The sequence below is a fragment of the Gavia stellata genome, chromosome 2, assembly GCF_030936135.1.
Source record: "Gavia stellata isolate bGavSte3 chromosome 2, bGavSte3.hap2, whole genome shotgun sequence".
Lineage (NCBI taxonomy): Eukaryota > Metazoa > Chordata > Aves > Gaviiformes > Gaviidae > Gavia > Gavia stellata.
The window spans coordinates 112,176,757-112,196,116 of record NC_082595.1 but is presented as its reverse complement, the minus strand read 5'-3'; the positions used below and the strand labels follow the sequence as shown (position 1 = coordinate 112,196,116).

General features: G+C 46.8%; 1 protein-coding gene across 1 annotated transcript; it reads left to right on the top strand.

Annotated features, from left to right (window-relative positions):
• Nucleotides 1-198: 198 nt before the first annotated feature.
• Nucleotides 199-19,301, top strand: ESCO2 (establishment of sister chromatid cohesion N-acetyltransferase 2). Its single transcript, XM_059832071.1, has 13 exons — nt 199-356; nt 600-677; nt 2,485-2,553; nt 4,111-5,119; nt 7,485-7,566; nt 10,460-10,520; nt 12,090-12,125; nt 14,406-14,532; nt 16,132-16,263; nt 16,579-16,668; nt 17,137-17,280; nt 17,683-17,864; nt 18,988-19,301. Exons 1-13 carry the CDS (start codon nt 199-201, stop codon nt 19,124-19,126), a joined length of 2,307 nt encoding a protein of 768 aa, XP_059688054.1. The 3' UTR covers nt 19,127-19,301.
• Nucleotides 19,302-19,360: the final 59 nt, after the last annotated feature.

The following is a 19,360-nucleotide window of genomic DNA, read 5'->3' as shown; positions in this document are numbered from 1 at the left end:
ATGCGCGAAGCTCCTCCAGCTCAGTGTTTGCGTGAGGCCCCGGGCACAGTTTAGTTTATTTTATTTTACTTTTCCTGGATAGGCGTAAATGGCCTTCGGAGTATGCCTGGGGGCCACGGCAGGACCTCATCGAGGAGCCTCCGTGGAGCTGCCGCCGCCCTGTGACCCCTCACAGGCCCCCTCAGGCCTCCCCGAGGGATGTCGCCGTCGGCATTTTCCGAGGCTGCGGATCGAAGCGCAGGGAAGCGGAATCGCTCGCCGAAGAGGGAGAAAGAGGGTGCCACCCAGTGGGAGAAAAAAACCTCCGTTGGCTTTGTGAATGACTTTTGGTTTAACTGCCGCGGCTTTCGCCTGCCGTACCCTCCTCCGGCCGCACCGCGCACGGACTACAACTCCCATCAGCCCCCGCGCCCACCCCAGCGCGGAGGCGGCTCAGCGCTCGCGAGGCACGCTGGGAGTTGGAGTCTCTCTGGGAGGAGGTGTGGCCAGCTCTGCTCTCTGATTGGCTGGAAAACGGGTGGGACGGGTGCAAAGCGGCGCGCCGTACTTAGGCCAATGGCGATGCAATACATGTGAGTGACGAGGCGCTCGGCCAATAGAAAGAGGAGGGCGGGCGGGCGGGAGAAGGCGCGCGGGTTCGAAGGCGCGGGAGTGTTGGCGGCGGAGGCGGCGCTGAGGTGAGGGAGCGCGGCCGGGCCGGGGGGAGCGGGGCCGGGAGGGGGCCGGGGGCCGCTCGGGTGCGTGTGGAGGGCGGCAGGTGAGGGTTTGGTGCCGTGCCGAGGCGCAGGGCCCGTGTAGGGGGAAGGAGGGGTGCAGGTGTCAGGGCCTGGTGCGGTTCTGAGGCGCCTCCGCGGGCTGAGGGGGGGGGACGCTGGGCCCTGGGCCTGGCGCGGTGTTGGGGGGGGGTGAGGGCTGTGGGGCCCCGGACTGGGGGTTTGGTGCGATGCTGAGGTGCTCCAGGCCCCACGTACCGGTGCAGGTGGGGTGGGGGACCGGGGGGGGGGGGCAGTGTGGGGCCAGGCCCCGGAGCCGGGTCCGGTGCGGGGAGTGGGGAGGTCCTGGGGGGCGTGGGGCGCTTTGGTTAGGTCCGGGGGGTGGGAGGTGCTGGGGTAAGGGGCTGGTGCCCCCGGAGGGTGCAGGGTGCCTGTGGGGTCTGTGGGCACTGACACAATACTGAGGTGTGGGGCATCTGTGTCGCTGGGGTGAGGGGCTGGCGCAGTGTTGAGGTGCGGGGCTTTTGGGGGTGCCAGAGGCGTGGGACTTGCTGGAGGAGGGAGTTGGGAACTGGATGATGAACGTTTTGGGAAGGGGTGTGGGTGGCTGGGGTGGGCAGCGGAGAGCTGCTCTACAGAGGGCTGTCTGTGGGATCCTCAGGTTAACAGTGCAAGGTTATAGGGATTGCCACCCCCACACGTGCACCTTGACTCTTCCGCCAACAGCGTGTCCTTGTCTTATCTTCTCCCTTTCATCTGCACCCAATATCTTATTTCCCAGGTACCTGCAGGCTCCTCGCTGTTGCCCTGTGCTTCTAGGGCATTGCCTGCCCTCTCTTGAAGCCCCCCCTCTGCCAGCACTGCGCTGTGCTGAGGTTGTACAACTCCTGCTGCAGCTACGCAGCTCCTGGCTCAATCCTCTGCCTCCGCTCGTGTCCTTGGTGTTCCTGGGCTTGACAAGAGCATGGCGTGTCTGGGCTGTCATCAGTCACCGCCTCCCCAAAACCAGCAATGCCTTAATGCGGGCAGCTTGGGAGGAACTTCCCCCTGCTGGCAGATTATTGAATAAATTCTTCTTTATGTGGCGTTCTAGCAGTTTATGAATATTTATTATCAGTTCTTTTGGATACAGGATATTTGTTTGCTCTGGAGTTTCGGTTGTGAAACGCCAGGTAGCACCAAAGTGAATATTGTGTGATAATTATCTCAAACTGGAAGAGATGGAACACGCAGCGTCGAGTCTTGCAGTGGTTTAAATGGCTGCTGTGTTCACGTAGGCTAAAAAAGCGTGGATTATGGTATTTGGCAAGAAGGGAGCTGGGAGAGACACTCTAAAAGTCTGTTGGGTAAAGAGCTGTCTCGGCTGGAAGGTAAATGCCAACGTGAAATCCTCACGGGAATAAACTGACCGTGAATGTAGGCAGGAGCAAGCAGGTTTCTAGGAAGCAAGTTAGTGAGGTCTGGAATGAGCTTTGCAAGAGGAACGTGAGGGATGGAGAGTAAAACTTGTTTCTGAATTATCTGACTCCATTTTGGAAAAAGGGACTTTAGGATGTATTTGTCTGTGATGGCAGAATTGTTTTACAGCTTACGCTCAACTGAAACACGGCCCTGTATTGCTCTGGTCTCTGTCATGCCTGAACTGCTGCCATTTAGTGTTTTCTTCCCAGGCCTCCACCTTCTCCTTCTTTACTAAGGGGTTTTTTTTTATTGTTTAGTTTCATTTTTTACTGGAAATCTATTTCAAGCTATTAAAAACGTGTTCTTGTAGGTGCTCTGGTGAAGACATGGCAGCCGTGACGCCACAGAAAAGGACCCGTAGTTCTACTGATACTGATGGGTATGTTAACTTTTCATAGATTTGGTCTTCTAATAAAAACAACTTAACGGCTGCACGTAGAATAAATTAGATGTTTAAAATCCCTGAGAGCTTTTCATGTAAAGTGGGAAAAATATTAAGATGGTTCTGAGACACAGTTAGCATCAGCCCATGTTTATTACTCAGCGACTTACAACATTTTTATATTGTACTGTGTGTCTTGAGAGATTGCATCTAATATATAGGGAAACCGAAGCTAAAAATTATTTTTGGTGTATAGCGTAGCACAGAATTAGAAATGAGAAAAGCTATCACACTGAGCTGATACTTTGCAGGCCCACTTTCGTACATTCATGTTAGGATTTCACGTTCGAGCATTTTTTCTTTTGTTAGAGAAAGGTATCTTGTTTTGGCACTCACCTCTGCCAAGTGCACATTCCTGTATGTGACATTCACACACGGACCTAGCCCTGAGTAGGTCGCAAAACTGGTAGAAACCTAAAAACTGATTGTTTAGAAACTTAAGAAATAAACCCCCTGATGTTTGCATTTATTTGTGGTAGAGCCTCAATCTTTCTCATTTGGAAAGACTTTGATATACAGTACAGAAATACTGAGGTCCGTACAAATTATCTGAATAGTCTTCTAGTGTTAATGGAAAAATAGTTCCTTTGTTATGTGTACCTAAAAAATTATAGATTTTTTTTTTCCCCCCTTAAATCTAGTGGAGGAGAAGCCACTGGCAACGAACAAAAAGCTGAGTTTGAAGTCCACAAGAATAACTGGTTTCTCATTCTTTCGTAACTCTACCAGCTGAACAGATTTTTCTCATGCTTGTCCTGTACTTCCCCCACCAAAATATTTCTGGGGTGGGGGAGAGATCAAGAGCGAAGTTTGATTTCTGAATTGGCAGGACAAATTCCTGAGATAAAGTGTAAACACTCGCTGAGGAAACGCCTCGCTGCGTTGTGTGCCAGCTATTGTGTTACAACCAGGAACGGCTGAACGTGGCCTTCGTATAAATGTATTATCTCTGTTTGGGCAGTAGGTTCAGAGGCTGTTAGTGATTTACTGATGAGGTTTGAGATGCTGAAATAGCTGTCAGAGTGAGATGTCAGGGCCTGCCTTTCAGAAACTGCTGTAAAATCTTCTGAGATTCCCCCCCGCCCCAGTTTTCTCTGGGGGTGAGGGATGCACAAACTTTTTCAGAGGCACAAATTTGAGTTGACAGAGGTGGTCTGCAACAAATCAAACATTGTTTATATTTTTCTCCTTAGTCACGAATAGTGCTGATCCTGTCAGCAGCGTTCCAGAAAGCAGAATGTTGTTCCCAGGTGCTTTAACAAGTTCAGGCAGGAAAATAGATTTGCTATTTAAAATAAAATATGCGGAGAATGGCGAGACAGTCTTAGGCCTTTTGATATTTGTATATTATATTTTGATATTTGTATTTGTTCCAGGGCATATAGCAGTACAGGCAACTAGGCTGAGTGAAAATTAAGTGTTATTTAAGTAAAACAATAATTGAAAAGCTTTCAATAGTATATGTGATGTTTTGCTCCGTCATTACTTTTACAGTTCAGCCTTTGAGACTCCTCTGAAAAAAACGATGACAGGCTTTGAAGGTCTCTCTCCGCTCAAGAAATCGAGAAATAATTGGTTTGCTTCTCAAATAAAATGGTCATCAAGCTCCAGCGATGAGATGAAAGAAAATGAGGCTGTCCCGGTGAAGCTGGCACTGTCGAGGAGGCTGGATGTTTCACCCCGTCAGGCAGCCAGCGTTCCCACAGCCGCGCAGAGGGAGTCCTCGAGGAAATTATCCCCAAAGACGGCCTCCTCGTACAAGCCCCTTGTGCCTGCGATGTCTTTTTATAGCAAGGAAAAGCGATACCTTACTCCTCTTGAGAGGAAACAACTGAACGAGAGCCACTCTTTGGGTGAGAGGAACAGGGATGAAAATCTCCCAGCTGCCAGCAGGACTGAGAAGATGAACAGGAACTTGAGCAGGAATATAAGCTCAAAGCCAACCAAGCACGCAGCTAACTCCAAGCATGGCAAAACTCTCTCCAAAACACTGAAGAAGGCAAAGGGAGAGACGCCAGCAGGAAAACCCAGTGTGGAGAAAGAGAATGTGAATTGCCTAATTAAAAAGAAGATGGATTCACCCTTCAGAGTTCTAAGCATGACAGTTAAACCAGCCCTGAAACTCCAGTTGGGAGCAGCGTTCTTTTCTGCCCAGAAGAAATCGCACTCTAAAAAAATAGTTGTAGACACTAAGTCCCTCCAGAGTCTCCCCAAATCCCTGCAAGAAAAGGATCAGTCTGGACCACCGACAACTCCAAAGTCTAATTCAGCCGATAGAAACAAAGGTCTTGAGGCGGATGGTGTCTTGAGAAGTATTTCTGTGCCTCAGAAGAAGGAAAATGAGAACGGGGCAGACTTTACAGGCTCTGTAAATCAAGAGAGAGATTCGGCATGTGAAGGTAAAACACCTCTGCAGAAAAGCGGAAGCGCCTCTGGTCCGTTTTGTGCTTCCCAGTCTGCAGCCGCAGGAGACAGCGATGCAGAGAACGTGGTAAGTCGAGGTGTCACCCGGACCCGCGGAGGCATTCGGGTGATACGCCTGGAGCTCACTGAGCAAGCTGGAAGTAACACAGGCTCCAGTTGTTCGGACGTAGGGTGTTTATTTAGATATAACAGTGGATTTTCCCTAGGAAAACTTTCACAGATTTATTCCTGCCTTATGAAGGCATACAACTGTGGTGAACTTTCAGGAAGTTCTCGTCAGCATCCCTGTCTGTCGCTAGCTCTCTGGTGTGGTAAAATATTCCATTAATGACGGCTGAAAGGAAAGCTTTCTGCATGATGTTTTTGCAAAAAACAAGCTGTATATTTATTTTTTTTCATGGTAAAGGGCCAAGCTGAAAAAGAAGTTTTTAAATGTCCTTTTTTTTTTTTTCCTTCTCTTTTAATAAATGTAACAAACGCCAAGTCAGACCTTGCTGAGTTTTGGGGAGGTCATCAGCCCACATCCTGGGCGTTCTCCCTAGACACTGTCTTCAAAACAGTGCCTGCTCAAAGCTGGAGGAAGGAGGCGCTTCGCAAGAATCCTCCTGCTGTGCTCCTTGAAGCCAATCTTGTTTTTCCTCAGCCACTGAAGTAATCGGACAGAGAAAGCAAAATTGTTTCTCGAGTGTCTTTGTTCAGAGGTTTCTCCTGGGTCACAAGATGTTACTTGCTGGTACAGCCTGCGCTGCAATTCAGGCAGCGCTAGCAGGATTTGGTCTGGTCCGGGGTTATCTTTTTGGCGATTATTTTCTCAGCAGGAACTATGGGTGCTAGTTCCGCAGCTCCCTTCTCCAAGGAAGCGAGACTAAGCCCCAGCTTCTCATGCTTTAACAAACCAACCAGGAGTTTTCTGAGCTGGTCTGTGTTTGAGGAACTGTAACCTTTTTCCGTATCGCTGAAGAGGTATAAGCTGTTTTTATCTGTTGCTACCTTAGCAGTGAATACTCCTGGTGATAGAAAAGTGTTGGTTTGAGGGTTTGTTTTTTTTAAAACTTACATTTGATTCTTGTGCGAATATGTTTAGCAGCGCCAGCACGGTTAAACTTCGCAATGAGTCGTGCTTATTCCCAACCCGTTAATGCTTGCCAGACCTCACTTCTCATTTTAGGGTTTGTTAGAGAATTGTTTAGCTTGCGAAGTGGATTTCGCTTCCTAACGCAGGGCTTAGGTGTGAGAGGTAAGGGTGGCAACAGAATGAGTGCAGCAGTAAAATACAAATTCGGAACAGGCTTGCAAACTATTTAATTAAATTTAATGTCACGTTTTGCTGTTGCGTTCTGGCATCTAAAACGTAGGAAAGTAAGAAAAGCCACTGGAATACTCCCGTAGTATTTTATACTGGGCCTTGAAAGGAAGCAGTGAACAAGATGGGAAGCTGTTTTTATAGGGCTAATGTGTTTTATATTCCTGTGTTGGTTCAATAAAGGACAGTTTATTGCCTCCTTTGTTCACCTGCGCTGTTATAGTATCTCTCTCACATTCCTGACTTGATTGTCAATATGTTTTTACAATGCAGCATTAATAAACAACAAATGTTAGCTCATGCAATCTAATCTTGCATGTGCAGTAAAAAAAAAAAAATAACTTGAAAGCATTTGATTCTGCTGTGACGGCAGTTTTTTGTGTTGGCAAACTATTTCTCAGAGGTTAACCAGAAGCATGGAGCGTTTGAAAAGGGAACTTAGTGACCTTGTTACTGCAAACTGAATACAGACCAGGCCTGGCCTTGATCTAGTCTCAGATTCCGCTAGAGCCGGTAGCTTTATCTGGTGGCTGTCTAGAGTTCCTGACGAGATGGGAAATAACACATTGTCGCATACAAAAAGAGCAGAGTTCGAGGCAAAAATCAGTTTGGCAAACTTTCATTTTTTACAGAACGTTTGCGAGGGGCTTCCAGAAGCTGTGAAGATGCACAGTTGTAGTCAGGGAACGAAGCAGAGGGGGGAAAACCACATCCTGCACTAAAACAAAAGCAGGGGCATAAGTAGGTGTTAAGGCGTTGAGAATCAAGAAAACCATGATAATTGTTTGTCAACAACTTGGTCTTACAGCAGTGAAGGGCAGGTGGGTGAGCAATGTCCATGGCACTCCTCAAGGCTGCCAGTAACTGCAGGAAATGAGTTTTTCGTCAGTGCTGGGGTGCAATGTTTCTGACAATAATTTCAGAGTCAGCGTTCAGGTGTAACTTTAGCGGGTAGGCTGCTAAGACTGTGTTTCGTTATTGGAACATAGAGCCATTGGTAACACTTCGTTATGTCAATTAATGCTCCCGTGAAGGTCACTTGAACTGTATGTGATTCTGTAGCTGCTGTCTGAGAACTTAATCAACCGGAGAGTTTTCTTTTTGCCCTTAAAAAAACTGTCTTAATTTATAGGATGTTGAGGAAATCAGTTCTTCTACAACCTGCGAGTCAGATGATGGCATTATTCCTTCAAGCCAATCTCCGCGTGAGGTGAATAAGCGAGGTAAGTTGGATTAGACGTATCTTGGTCTAGGACTTTTGTTGCTGTAGGAGAGTGAGGCAGAAGAGACTTTGAAAATCTCTTAGGTTACCTGCTTTTCCCCAGCAGGATCAACTCTGCTGAATTCCCATTTTGTCCTATAATTTAGCGTTTAAATAAGCTGGACGGTAATGATGGAGGTTCTGCTATCTCCCTGATGAATTTGTTTTAGCGTTAAGCAGTATGTAAACTGTCTTTTATTCTGATGTCTAACCTGTCTTCCCTCTTTGCTTTACTACATAGCCCATTCCCAGTAAGACTTGAGAAATTGCTGTATTTGAATCCTATTAGTAGGTTTTTCCCCTTTTTTTTTTTTTTTTCCCCTCCCTGGACTGTTACCCTGATTCTTTCAGCTTTCCTTTTTAAATCTTGATTTTTAGGCATCTGACTTTGTGGTTTATTTCTTTTCTCCAGACTGAGCCATGTCTTTTCCTGGTGTGGTACTCCCAAACAGATCTCCATCTGAGCCTTACCAGCGCTAATTAGCAGGAAGGGAGTAATTCATCTATTTCGCGCAGTGAACGCATACATTTCCACAGGAAGCTCAGTGTTTGTGAGATGCCTTTGGCTTGGGGTGGACAGTAACCCAAGCATTTACAGGCAGCTGCTGCCCAGAGGGTTGATCCCTATCCCTTATTTTGTCCCAGCTTGTTGTTAAGTGTAGCAGTTCCCTTTAGCCTTATTTCAATCTATTTGTTTCTGCCCATTTTCAATGCAAGAATGCTTTTTCAATTTAAAAAATGCCCCTATGTGCTAGCTATTATCTACAAAGTTATAAGCATGTGTTATTGTTTACTCCTGATGGTCACCGAGGGAACTCTGCTCTATACTTTTTGTTTCGGCAGTGAATTATTAACAAGAATTATTTGAATACGATATATATTTTTTTTCCCCAGTCAACTTTGCCCCTTTTCTTATGGTTGGTTTACAGAGACCGTATTTCCCTAACGCAAGGGAATTTTCAGAAGTTATACGTTAATTTTAAGACATTTATTATTATTCCTTTTGGAAATAGCAAGTGATAATAAAAAAGAAAATATGTTGCTTAAATATTGTTTTATTAAGGCAAACTAATGTGTTGGCCTCTACCTGCTGCCTCATCTTCCAAGCATGCACTAACATGTGCCAGTATGTTTGCAGAAGTTGAGGTCATGTTATTTTATCCTAATTTCCTGGTTTCTCCATTTTTTCCCCTTTAAAAATAGGCAGCATTCGCTATTCTGGCCTCAGCAGCCTGGGGTTAATTCAATCCTTGCTAGCCTGAAAAGCTCTAATTTATCTGAGAGTTCTCTCTACATTTCTCCCCAGCTGTGGAAGTTTGTATCTCCTTTGTGTCTTAATTGTGTTAACGATCTCATCACGACTAATTCTTGTCTTGAGGACCGAAATAAAGGCACTAAATGTATTGTCATCGTTTGGCATCTGGTGGTAGTGTTTCCTCCTCTTTTGGTAACAGAAACTTGTGGGTTTTCCCCTTGCTGTTACAGGATGCTTTCCTGGTACTGTGGCCTTCCCAGGTAGAGCTCACTTTGCAATTTGGCATTTCTGCTTTCAGTCCTTCGTGCTGCTGCTCTGCTTTCCCCAGGTTTCTATTCCCATTGTGATTCCTTGAGTTTCCAGTGAGAGGAAAAGTCACGATTTAGCCGTGTTTGTCTCTTACTCCACTTCTTTCTGGCACATCTGGTCTTAATCTGTTTCTTGAGGAAATTGCCAGCACTCCTGAGCTCCCCCCCCCGCCCTCCCTTTAGTCTTGCTTCACATGGGAACTTCTTTATCCGCTTTTGGAACGTGGTGAAGTTTGTTTTATTGAAGGTCACCACTTCTCCATGCCTCCTCCTCTTGTTCTGAGGAGTGGCATGCTCTGTGCTGCCAGCCACTTTCCTTTCTGCTATCTGCAGCTGTGTATAAAAGACTCCTGTTACTGTGTTTTCCACCTGTTTATAAAGCTGTTGCCATCACACTCCCAAAGATTGCCGGATATTTATTTGCCTGCTGGGGCCGTTCCCAAGAAGTGTCTTGGCCCTCTAAGATCCTTCATTTCTAGGAAGCCATGGGCTTTTTATTGGTTATTAGTGTCTTCTTCATGACTCCTCACAATCTTTTCCGCTACTGATATTAACAAGAGACTTTTTTATTGTGTCCTGTTCCCTAGAAACAACTGGTTCATCTTCATGGTATGTTTTTTGGAGGCTGTTAGGGCCGCTTTTCTGCTTATGTACTTTGCTATCTTTCTGTAATTCCTAAGACGTCTCTGTCTTATTTGTGAATGTGGTCAAAATATGAGAGCAGAAAGCGGTCTAGTACCTAAACCTTTTACACTTGAGGGGAAAATATATTCCTGACTAATAATTTGCTTGGCTTTGCTTACCAAAGTCTTTGCTAAATTATCCTAAACCTTGTCTGCTGTAACTTAGTGCTGAGCCCATCATTTCCCAGCTTCTCTAGGATAAAGAAGCTATAGGTTCAAGCTTCCTCAGCCAAAATAAGGGAAGACTGAGAAACCTGTGCTTGATTAACACTCTTAATTAATAGCCAAGGAAACGATAAACTACTGCAGCAGAAATTTCTGCTTCAGAATTCCAGTGTGAGAGGGGAGAGTACCAGATAGCCTGATCAATGTCACCTAAGTGAATCAAAGGTAATCATGGCTGGATACAGCTCATGGACAAAACCTTTGTGTCCTGCAGCATCAACAGCTTCCCGGTACTCTTACAAGCTCTCGTCTAGAGAGTTCAGTTTCACCGTTGCATGTCATTTTTGAAGTCTCGTTGGTGTTTGAATTTCTGTTTCCCTGTATCAATGTGTGCTGCAACTAAAAGGGATTCTAAACCACAATAACTTCACTTGTCTTTTCCAGTATCTCCTTCAAATGCTGTTGTCTACCCCATATTCACTGCACCCCCTGCCAGCAAGAAAAGGTAGGTTACTCTTTGCTACCTCACTCCAAGAATGACCAGAAGTGTCATGTCTGCAGAATCATTATTTTAAAAAAAAAAAAAAAAAAAATTATACTAGTTCTTTTTCTTAAAAAAAAAAAATCATACTAGTTCTAAAAACAATAGCTTAGCTTTCTCCCATCCTTGTACGGTTTGGGAGTCTGAGGGTGTTTTGGGTTGGTTTTGGTTTGCCTTTTATTTTTAGAGAGAAGATGGAAGATTAAATTTGTGTTGGTTTAGGGGGATACTAGCCCATGAATGAGGAAATACACATTTGCTTACTGCCTGTAGTACATTTTACTTTTGAATTTGTACATTTTATTGAGCTGATGGGCTTTACTTTTTGAACTCAAAAGGTAATAATAGTTTTCTCTTAGCTGTTGCTAATGGCAAAATCATTAGAACAAGGGGGGCTGTTTCAGGATATATTCGTCACCAAGGCTGTGCCATCCTTGTCAGTGTCTGGGCCCTGTAGAGGCGTTTTGATTTATTTATACTACTTCTGTGTGTTCTGTATCTGGAGCGTCCATAACGAGCAGGAACTTTCGGTCTCTATGTACCGGCCGTTCATCAGAGACCTGCGCCTCCCGTCAGCCAGAGACCCTCGACAGCGCTAACGACGCATTTGAGATGGTACCAGAGTGGTCAAAATGAATTGTCTTTACTCATTTTGGCAAGGGCAGCAGCACAGTATAGTGTTGCCGGCCGTACAACGAGCAGGGAGGCGTCGCTGCCCCTTGCTAGAATCTCATCAGTGCTAAGGCTTTCTGTATATACCTTTTAGCGTGCGCTGTGGATGGCAAACGTAATGCACGCTCATGAGTTTAGTCCACCTCCATCACCAGTCAGTGTGGCAGCGATGCCTCTGGCATGGGCGTTCTTGCCACGCTTGAAGCAATTCTGCGTGGCAAGCAACCTTTTGAGCCAAGTTTGGGTACATCGCCTACGGTGCGTGAAAATTCGACTCCACGTTGAACCGGGCCAGTCGAACTGTGGGTCCCTCGTTGAGGATTGCTGGAGAGGCTGACGGGGTGGGTCAGTAGCTCTGCTCGGGCCAGTCTGTGGCTCTTGCAGGAGCTGGCAGCTTCTCTGTCTCTGTCACACTCGACCTCCTTTACCAGTTAAGCCTACAGTATTAATTTTTAAACTGTTGAAATGATTCACTTCTTGGGAAGGCACTGGCTTTTTAAAGTTGTACGGAGCTAAAGATTTCAGAAGGCTTGTTTACCTGCCTTGTGCTGGTGTTGTAGAATACCCGTGTTCTTTAAATTTAGGGTCAAACTGATCTCTCCCTGCCATCAGGTTCGTTCCTTTTCCGTAGTAACTCTTCCTGTGAGATGATTTTACAAATATTACAGTGCCGTGGCTAACATTGACCAGCATCTTCACTGTTAGCACTCTGAGAAGTTACCTGTGCGCTATACAGAAATCAGCTGAAGTGCAAAGATCAGCAACTGCACTGGTCAGGTGTGTTCTGTGTTGCTTTTTTTAACCCGAAAAATTTTAGTACAGCAGCACTAGGAAGCAGCATGCTCAGAAGTTTTGATGTAGGTGCTGCAGACAAGACAGAAGTTGTAATAAAAATGGGTGAAAAAGATTAATGGAAGCACCTGCTTCTCTTCCACTTCCCGTGCTCACCTGAGTGGGTATTTTCTAAGTCTGCTGGGTGATGTTTGATATTCAGTGTGATGGAAATGAAGCACAAGCATGTGAAGTTTGCTTTTTGATTCTGTAAAAAGCATGATCTTGATAAATTGCTTGCAAGCACTGGGACTCTCTACTCATGAGGTGCAATTGTACTACCTGGTGTCTGTGCTTCCGATTAGCTTATTTCTTCGACTAATTTGCTGTCGTACTCATAGACCTCTGGTGGAAAAAGACTTGTTTTCCCACACAAGAACCAGAGCTACTAATCCTTCTCCCACACTGAATCAACTTCTCGATACATTTTGTTAACAATAAATGCACTCTGAGCCGAGATTATTGTGTACATAAAAAACCCACTTAAACTTGCTCCTAAAAGAGCCAAAGTAAACCTTCCCAAACTTGTCGCGCTACTGTAGTCCTCTGCCACGGAAGTGTTGAAAGAGAGATCTGATTGCAATATTTGCTTTGCTTCCTCATGTGGCTTTTCAAATACCTTCCGTGGTGCAAGTGGAACCCTGGAACGTGTGGAAATCCTGGTGTTTGTGATTAACTGAAAATCAGTCTTGCATTTGCAGTTGTCTCTTGGGAAGCTGATGAGCACAAGCTTTTCCTACATCAAGGCTCTGCTTTGGAAATTCTCCTTAGTATCCAGATCTATAAAATTGTTTGGTGTATCTCTAAATTAGTTCCACGTTAAGGTTCACTGCACAATAGTTACAATTTCCCACTTTAAGATTGCTTAAGAAACGCCACCTTACATACAGAAGTCTAAGGGTAGGTTAGAAAAACAGTGTAATTATTAACACCTCTTACAGTGTCCTTCCCTGTAGCTGAAGCCCACGTTGTAAACTTTAAAAATTCATATCAGGCCTCCATGTCTGCATCTGAATATAAAAAAAATTCCTTCTGTCTGCTCCCCTCTTTGGGAAGCTGCCCCTGGTAGATGGCAGAGGAGAGCTTAGCCCCAGCACTGAGGGCTTTTCCTGGGGTGCTGCTGATCCCCTGGTCTTGGCATGAGGCTCTGAGACTTGGACTTGTGGTGGTGAAGCATCGATGGAGCGGGGAAGTGGTCTTGGGACCCCAGGGGTAGATGGAGTGTGGGCTTGAGACCAAGCTGTGGTGATTCTTGACCAAAACCTTGTCACGAGCTCTTGCACACCTCGATCAAATCCTAGACGAAATGCTTCTTAGGTTATTGGAGTTCAATTTTTCCTTTTCTTCCTTTTATTTTTCCCCTTGAGGGGAGAGTGGTGCTGAGATGGTGTGCGCTCTATATTCAGCTTTCCTCAAAAAATGGGAACGCTTGAAGCTTTGTAAGATGATTTCAGATGATGCTACTTCCCCTGCTGAGTCTGGCAGGGTAGGACCCTTATCCTTGCCTTGTATCATGCTGTCCAGAAGTCTGGCACGGATCCCCGAGCTGCTCAGACCGAGCTGTGGTACTGTGGGTTGCAGCGTGGTCACGCAGTGAGCCGCGTGCTCCCTCTGCCAGCTGCGCTGGCCTTCCCAGGTCTTCACAGCCACAGCTCCCCGTCTTCATCTCCCCGAGCCCTTCGATCCGCGGGGGACTTCACAAACCCACAGGGTTCCTCAACCTGTCAAAGGGTAGACGTGTTTTAGGGGTGTGATCATAGCTGTAGCTTTATGCACAAGTTAAACAATTTAGGAGCATGTCTGTGGGACTCTTCAGGGGAGACTTTGGGTGTTTTGGATCCCAGTTAGACTCGGGTGCAAGATTGCCAGAGCTGAGCAGCTCACTGCCGCAAAACTCTGAGCCTGCGTAGGAGCATTTTGGGTGTCTAGACGCACGTAGGTAGCGGCTTCAGGAGGGAGCTGCTGGGCTTGGGCGCCTGTTTCTTCACCTGCAGCTTCCATACTTCATTAACCTGGCCCTCTGCTTCTCAGTTTGTTGTGTATCCCTTTGACTGTTCAAGGAGCTGCTGAATTTCCAGTATCCTGGAAATGGGTTGCTGTGGAAGTGGGAGAGGTGCTTAATCAAGAGTTACTTAACTTCTGATGCAATTGTGGCTCTTCCTAGAGCCTCTCTCCTTCCCTTCCTCCCGTAGAGGAGCTGGCACCAGCTGCCAAGAAGCTTTGCTGTACCTGGCTTAGTTTGGGGTGTTGTGCAGTAAGAGTCGCTACCCTGCCCTGGTACCCGACCTGTAATGTTAACTTTTGTCTGCAGCAACTAATTTTTGTCTCTCTGAAATGATTTTTCAGGACGCAGGCTGTGCTGGATGAACTGACTTCTCCGTTTGGGTCCAGCCCACCTGCAAAAACATCTCACATCTCAGCAAGCAAGAAGGCGAAAGAGCTCTGCAAGCGCTCCAGAGATCAGATGATCATTGTAAGGTTCCCTTTGGGGCGTGCTGGGTCCTCGGGGTGACTTGGTGGTGAGGAAACAAGAAACATGTCTTGAGGCTAACCGATAAATAGATTTCCTTACTTGTAAACCTCAAACCAACCACACTGCAACGACCGTAACAGGGCAGTGATTAACATATTTAGCACTAGACGAGGACATGGTAGCAGCTAGGAAATAGGTTGTTACGGTTTCCCTGGGACTAGCGCTTTATTACATTTTAGAATTCAAAAGAGATTGATGGAACATAATACTAAAAAAAAAAACAACAAACCCAACCCAAAGGGAAACTCAGCCAAGGCTGTATGGATGCTATAGGAGTGAATTTGGCCGGATAATTTTCCATTCCCACGGCTTCCTGGCCCACTGTGCGAGCAGAGTCAGCACAGCTCTGCCGCCACAGCGGCAAACGTCAGCCAGGGCAGCACGGGAGCAGGAATGCACGACCGAGAGCTGAGCCCTGACGGAGCTTGCTCTGTTAACGAGTGGGTGCCTCTTTGGTAGCTCCATGTCTGCCTTCCTGCTGTTGCCCTTCAGCGCAGAGTATTGATTTTGGAGCGGGAGGAGGCTGAACAGTGTTACTGAGGCTCCTCTGTCATGTAGCCGTCACGTGTATGCGTTTCCAGAAGATACGCCCTCAGCGATGAGTAATTTTTTTTTAGTAAACCATTTGTTCTTACTTGGTGACATGCAGGCTTTTTCAAGCCTGTTTCCTGAGGGAGCAGGGCTTATGTGATCATTCTTGTCTGCTGAGCTGCCCTTTCTAGCACCTTTAGAGTCGTTTGGATGATTTCTGTCAAATTGGAGACCTCACAGATAGACATTTTTGAGTGTTTTGAAAACCGGTCCCTGGGGAAGGGAGAAACCCAGATGAGTGCCTGCGCTGAGAGGAAAGCAGCAGCCTGTACTCGGCAGTCATCGCTACCCTGAACACGGCTGGCTGGCCAGCCACGAGCTCCGACCCTGTCTGGCACCGCTCGGCTGGGTGTCTAAGGGCTGGGTGTCTAGGTGCTGGGCCTGCGAGGGAGGGGACAGCCTGTGGGTGCTGTGACACAGGGTGGGGGAAGCCCAAAGTGGGACGTGAGGAGGGGAAAGCAGCCAGTGCAGGGAGGTAAGACGAGTCCTTAACAAACTAGGCTTCACTTCACCTCGCTGCTTAAAGATCAATTTGCTGTTTGCTTGCACAACTGGCATGTGAGTCCTTCTCTTCCCCTCCCTGTGTATTGACAGAGATAAAAATGAGGTTATTTTTAGATAACTGATGAAAAGACTCTACGGAGTCTTGTCCTTTGGTTTTTTGTGGTGCTCTTTTACACTGGTTCCTCAATGAGGGTGTCACTCATCTATTTCTATTTCAAGGCTCGTTCTAAACAAAGCATTCATTGTCTTCCCTGGATATTGTATGCTGTGTAGTTCCGAATATCCTGCAAATAAGCAAAAGCTTGTCCTCCTCTTCACAAATTCAAACGAAAACAAATACTTGAGTGTCTGATTGTTACTAGAACCAATTCTCAACCTCACTCATTAAACCGAACATGGTTTTGAACAGCTTCAGAGTGCTTAGCTGGCTCCATTTCTCACTAGGATGCCGGTCAGAAGCATTTCGGTGCCGTTGTTTGCAAGTCGTGCAACATGATCTACACGGCTGCTAGCCCGGAGGATGAGGCCCAGCACATCCAGCACCACGAGAGATTCCTTGAGGGACTCAGATACGTGGTAAGGCGATGGCTGCGCTCGCAGCTCGGCTGAAGAGGACTGGGGGGGGGGAAGTGGTGCGCGATAGCCAGGTACAAAGTCGAGACAGCTGCAGGCAAAGGTTTTCTCAGCCGGAGGGGAGGTTAAAGTGTCAGTTAGGCAGTTCCAGCAACTGTCTGCCTTCATCAGCTTGATGAATGTGACTTGACTTTTCCTGAAAGCTGAAGTGGTTCTGATTACAGCTTCATCTGCCAGAGTCTTCACTGAATCACTTCCTCTCTCTTGCTACACCACTAACTTGTTGTTTGTTTGGTTTTTCTTTCCCCTCTGTGGCAGGGTTGGAAGAAAGAGCGGGTTGTGGCAGAGTTCTGGGATGGGAAAATTGTTTTGATTCTTCCAAATGACCCAAAATACGCTGTCAAGAAGGTACATGTTTGTTTATTCTGGGGGTTTATGTTGTAGATTAGCTTTCTACTGGCTCAGCTCCCGGAACTACCTCAGTGCGTGATCATGCATCTCTCGCCGGTGCACGGGGCGAGCAGGAGAGCTGAGTGGGGTTGTGGCAGCAGTCCGGGTTGCTGTGGACGCCCACCCTGACACATCCTAACCCTGCTCCCTGCGCTGAAGCTCTTGTTCTTAAACGACCAACATAACCCACTCCTCTCCCCCTGGTCCTGGGGACGGAGAGGCAGAGGCACTTTGCAAGAGGTGTAGAGGGATGCAGACACGAGTGAGAGCCTGTTCTTTAATGTTCTCCTCACAGTTAGAGCCTGATCTCCTGTAAGTATGGGCTTGTTTGGGGGAGCGAGTCCCCTTTCTGACACATTTCACACCAGAATCAAAGAATGCGCCTGTTGGTTCCTAACACGCCTCTCTCCTGTTTTGTTTTCTTAGGCAGAAGACGTGCGAGAAATTGTAGATAATGAATTGGGATTTAAGCAAGTTTCTTTGAGCTGCCCAGCCAAGACTAAAATATACTTGTTTGTGTCCAACGAGAAGATGATTGCTGGGTGCTTAGTGGCTGAATCAGTCAAGCAGGTACAGGTTATTAATTGCATGGGGAGGGGGTGAAATTGCAGGCTAATAACTGGGGCTCTTTGCATCAACCTGTGTATCGGAAATCCTGGCTTAGCACAGGAGCGGGGAAAATAAAACTAAGGAAATAAAAACTAAACAAAAGACCCACCCAAAAAAAACTAATAAAAGAAGAAATTAAGGAAAAGCCTGTGCTTTTGTCAGGGTGAGATGTTGCAGGCAGGAGTTAGCTGACTTTGCGTGGCTGATACTGCGGCGAGCTTCAATCTGACCCTGGTTTGGTGCTGGTTTATGCGGTGGTCTGCCTCGTGAGAGAGCAGAAGGCAAGGCTGGGAGTGTGGGAAGGTCTGTGGCTCTGCGTCCCGCCGGAAAGGAGCAGTTTGATGCCTCTGCTCATCCCTGCAGGCTTTCCGGGTGCTGTCTGAGCCGGGCGCCGTGCTGTCCCCCAGCCAGGACAGTCTGCAGCACCAGCGGGCTTGGCGCTGCTCCTCCCAGTCGGAGCCTGCCGTCTGTGGCATCAGCAGGATCTGGGTGTTCGGGCCGAAGCGCGGGAAGGGCATCGCCCGTCGCATGGTGGACGTGGTCAGGTAGGGAGCGGCGGGAGGGCGGCAGGGAGCCGGGATCCCGGCTGGGGCTTATCCTTGGGGGGACAAAAACAATGCAGCAAAAAGTGTTTAGAGGGAACTTGTGAAAGGGGTAAATTTGTGTCATTAAGCAAGTCTGGAATCCCCATTTCATAGTGGAAGGACATCAAGTGGACAGATATTTTATGTATATCTAATATTTAAGTAATATTTTTATTTAAAGTCTGACACAAGTGTGGGCCAAGCTGCTGGGTATAACTGGAACATAGAGCTACACAGACTGGATTTTCCAAGAGAAACTCTGCTTGCTGGGGAAAAAAATTTTTTTTTTTTTTTTTTTTTTTTCCCTGGACAAGTTGATGGGCCCAAACACTTCAGTTTTTTCCAGGCAGGAAATTCCGAGCTTTTCAAGCTCGGACCAGACTGGGAGGATGACTTAAAAACTTCCCCTCGTCTGTTAATAGGGACTGCCTTCAGGGGGAGCTTGGTGGTCCATGAGCCTGTAGTAGCACAGATCTTCTGTGTGTCGTATCTGCTCGCTATATGTATGTCAAATACAGACATATCAAGTATATGAGTACCTATGTATACCTATGTATACATTTTTATATATTTATAATCATATATTATTGTATCTGGAGCTCAGTATTCTGAAAATTCATCAGCCAGTGTTCTCTACTTCCTCCTGGGGTTAGCATTTGATGTGCCACCTCCATGATACCCTCCAGACCCACGGGACGTGAGCCAGCTCGACCTGGGTGACTGGTGGGTGCCGATGAGAGCCCTGGCACTGCCCTGGTGGACTTTGCTTGGTCGCTGCTCTGAGATATTTAACTGAAACCTCTGGGTTTCCCTGTAAAACTGTATTTAGGGGCTTTATGCCTGTATTTGGTCTCACACAATCCTTCTTGCTAATTCTAAAATGCCTCCTGGGTCCCGATTACGGCAAAATCTGAGAGGGCAAACTGGCATCTCGCAACGATCTCTGGTTTGAAAGCAAAGCGATGGAAGAAATAACGGCTCCCTGGAGAGGGGGGCGGGGGAAACACCCCTGCAGTGTGTTTTAGGAGTGGGATAACGCAGCCGGCTGTTGGCAGCGTGCCCACAGCTCTGCTTTCTCTTTCAGGAGCACCTTCATGTATGGCTGCTACCTGAGCACCGACGAAATCGCCTTCTCCGACCCGACGCCGGATGGCAAGTTGTTTGCAACGAAATACTGCCAAACCCCTAACTTCCTTGTTTACAATTTTATTTCTAACAACTGATTCGACTTAATTATTACAAGTTGAGGTTTGGTGATTTAAGATAATTTGTGTGTTTAAATTAACACTTAAGCGTTGTTACCTGGCTAAACGCTGTTTTCCTGCTGAGCGCTAGTTTTTCCTCTCCTTGCGAGTGAGCTGGGGGAGAGTGTGTCACTTTGTGTACAGAATTGTTATATTTTCGTGTATGCTGTGGAACCTTCCTTGGGTTTCAGGTAGGTTTGTTTCTTCTGAAAT

Coding starts and splice junctions, on each gene's coding strand:
- ESCO2 (XM_059832071.1), top strand. CDS start 199: ATGTCGCCGTCGGCATTTTCCGAGGCTGCGGATCGAAGCGCAGGGAAG. Junction 12,126..14,405: donor AGAAGTTGTAATAAAAATGG/GTGAAAAAGATT, acceptor ATGATTTTTCAG/GACGCAGGCTGTGCTGGATG. Junction 14,533..16,131: donor CCAGAGATCAGATGATCATT/GTAAGGTTCCCT, acceptor ATTTCTCACTAG/GATGCCGGTCAGAAGCATTT.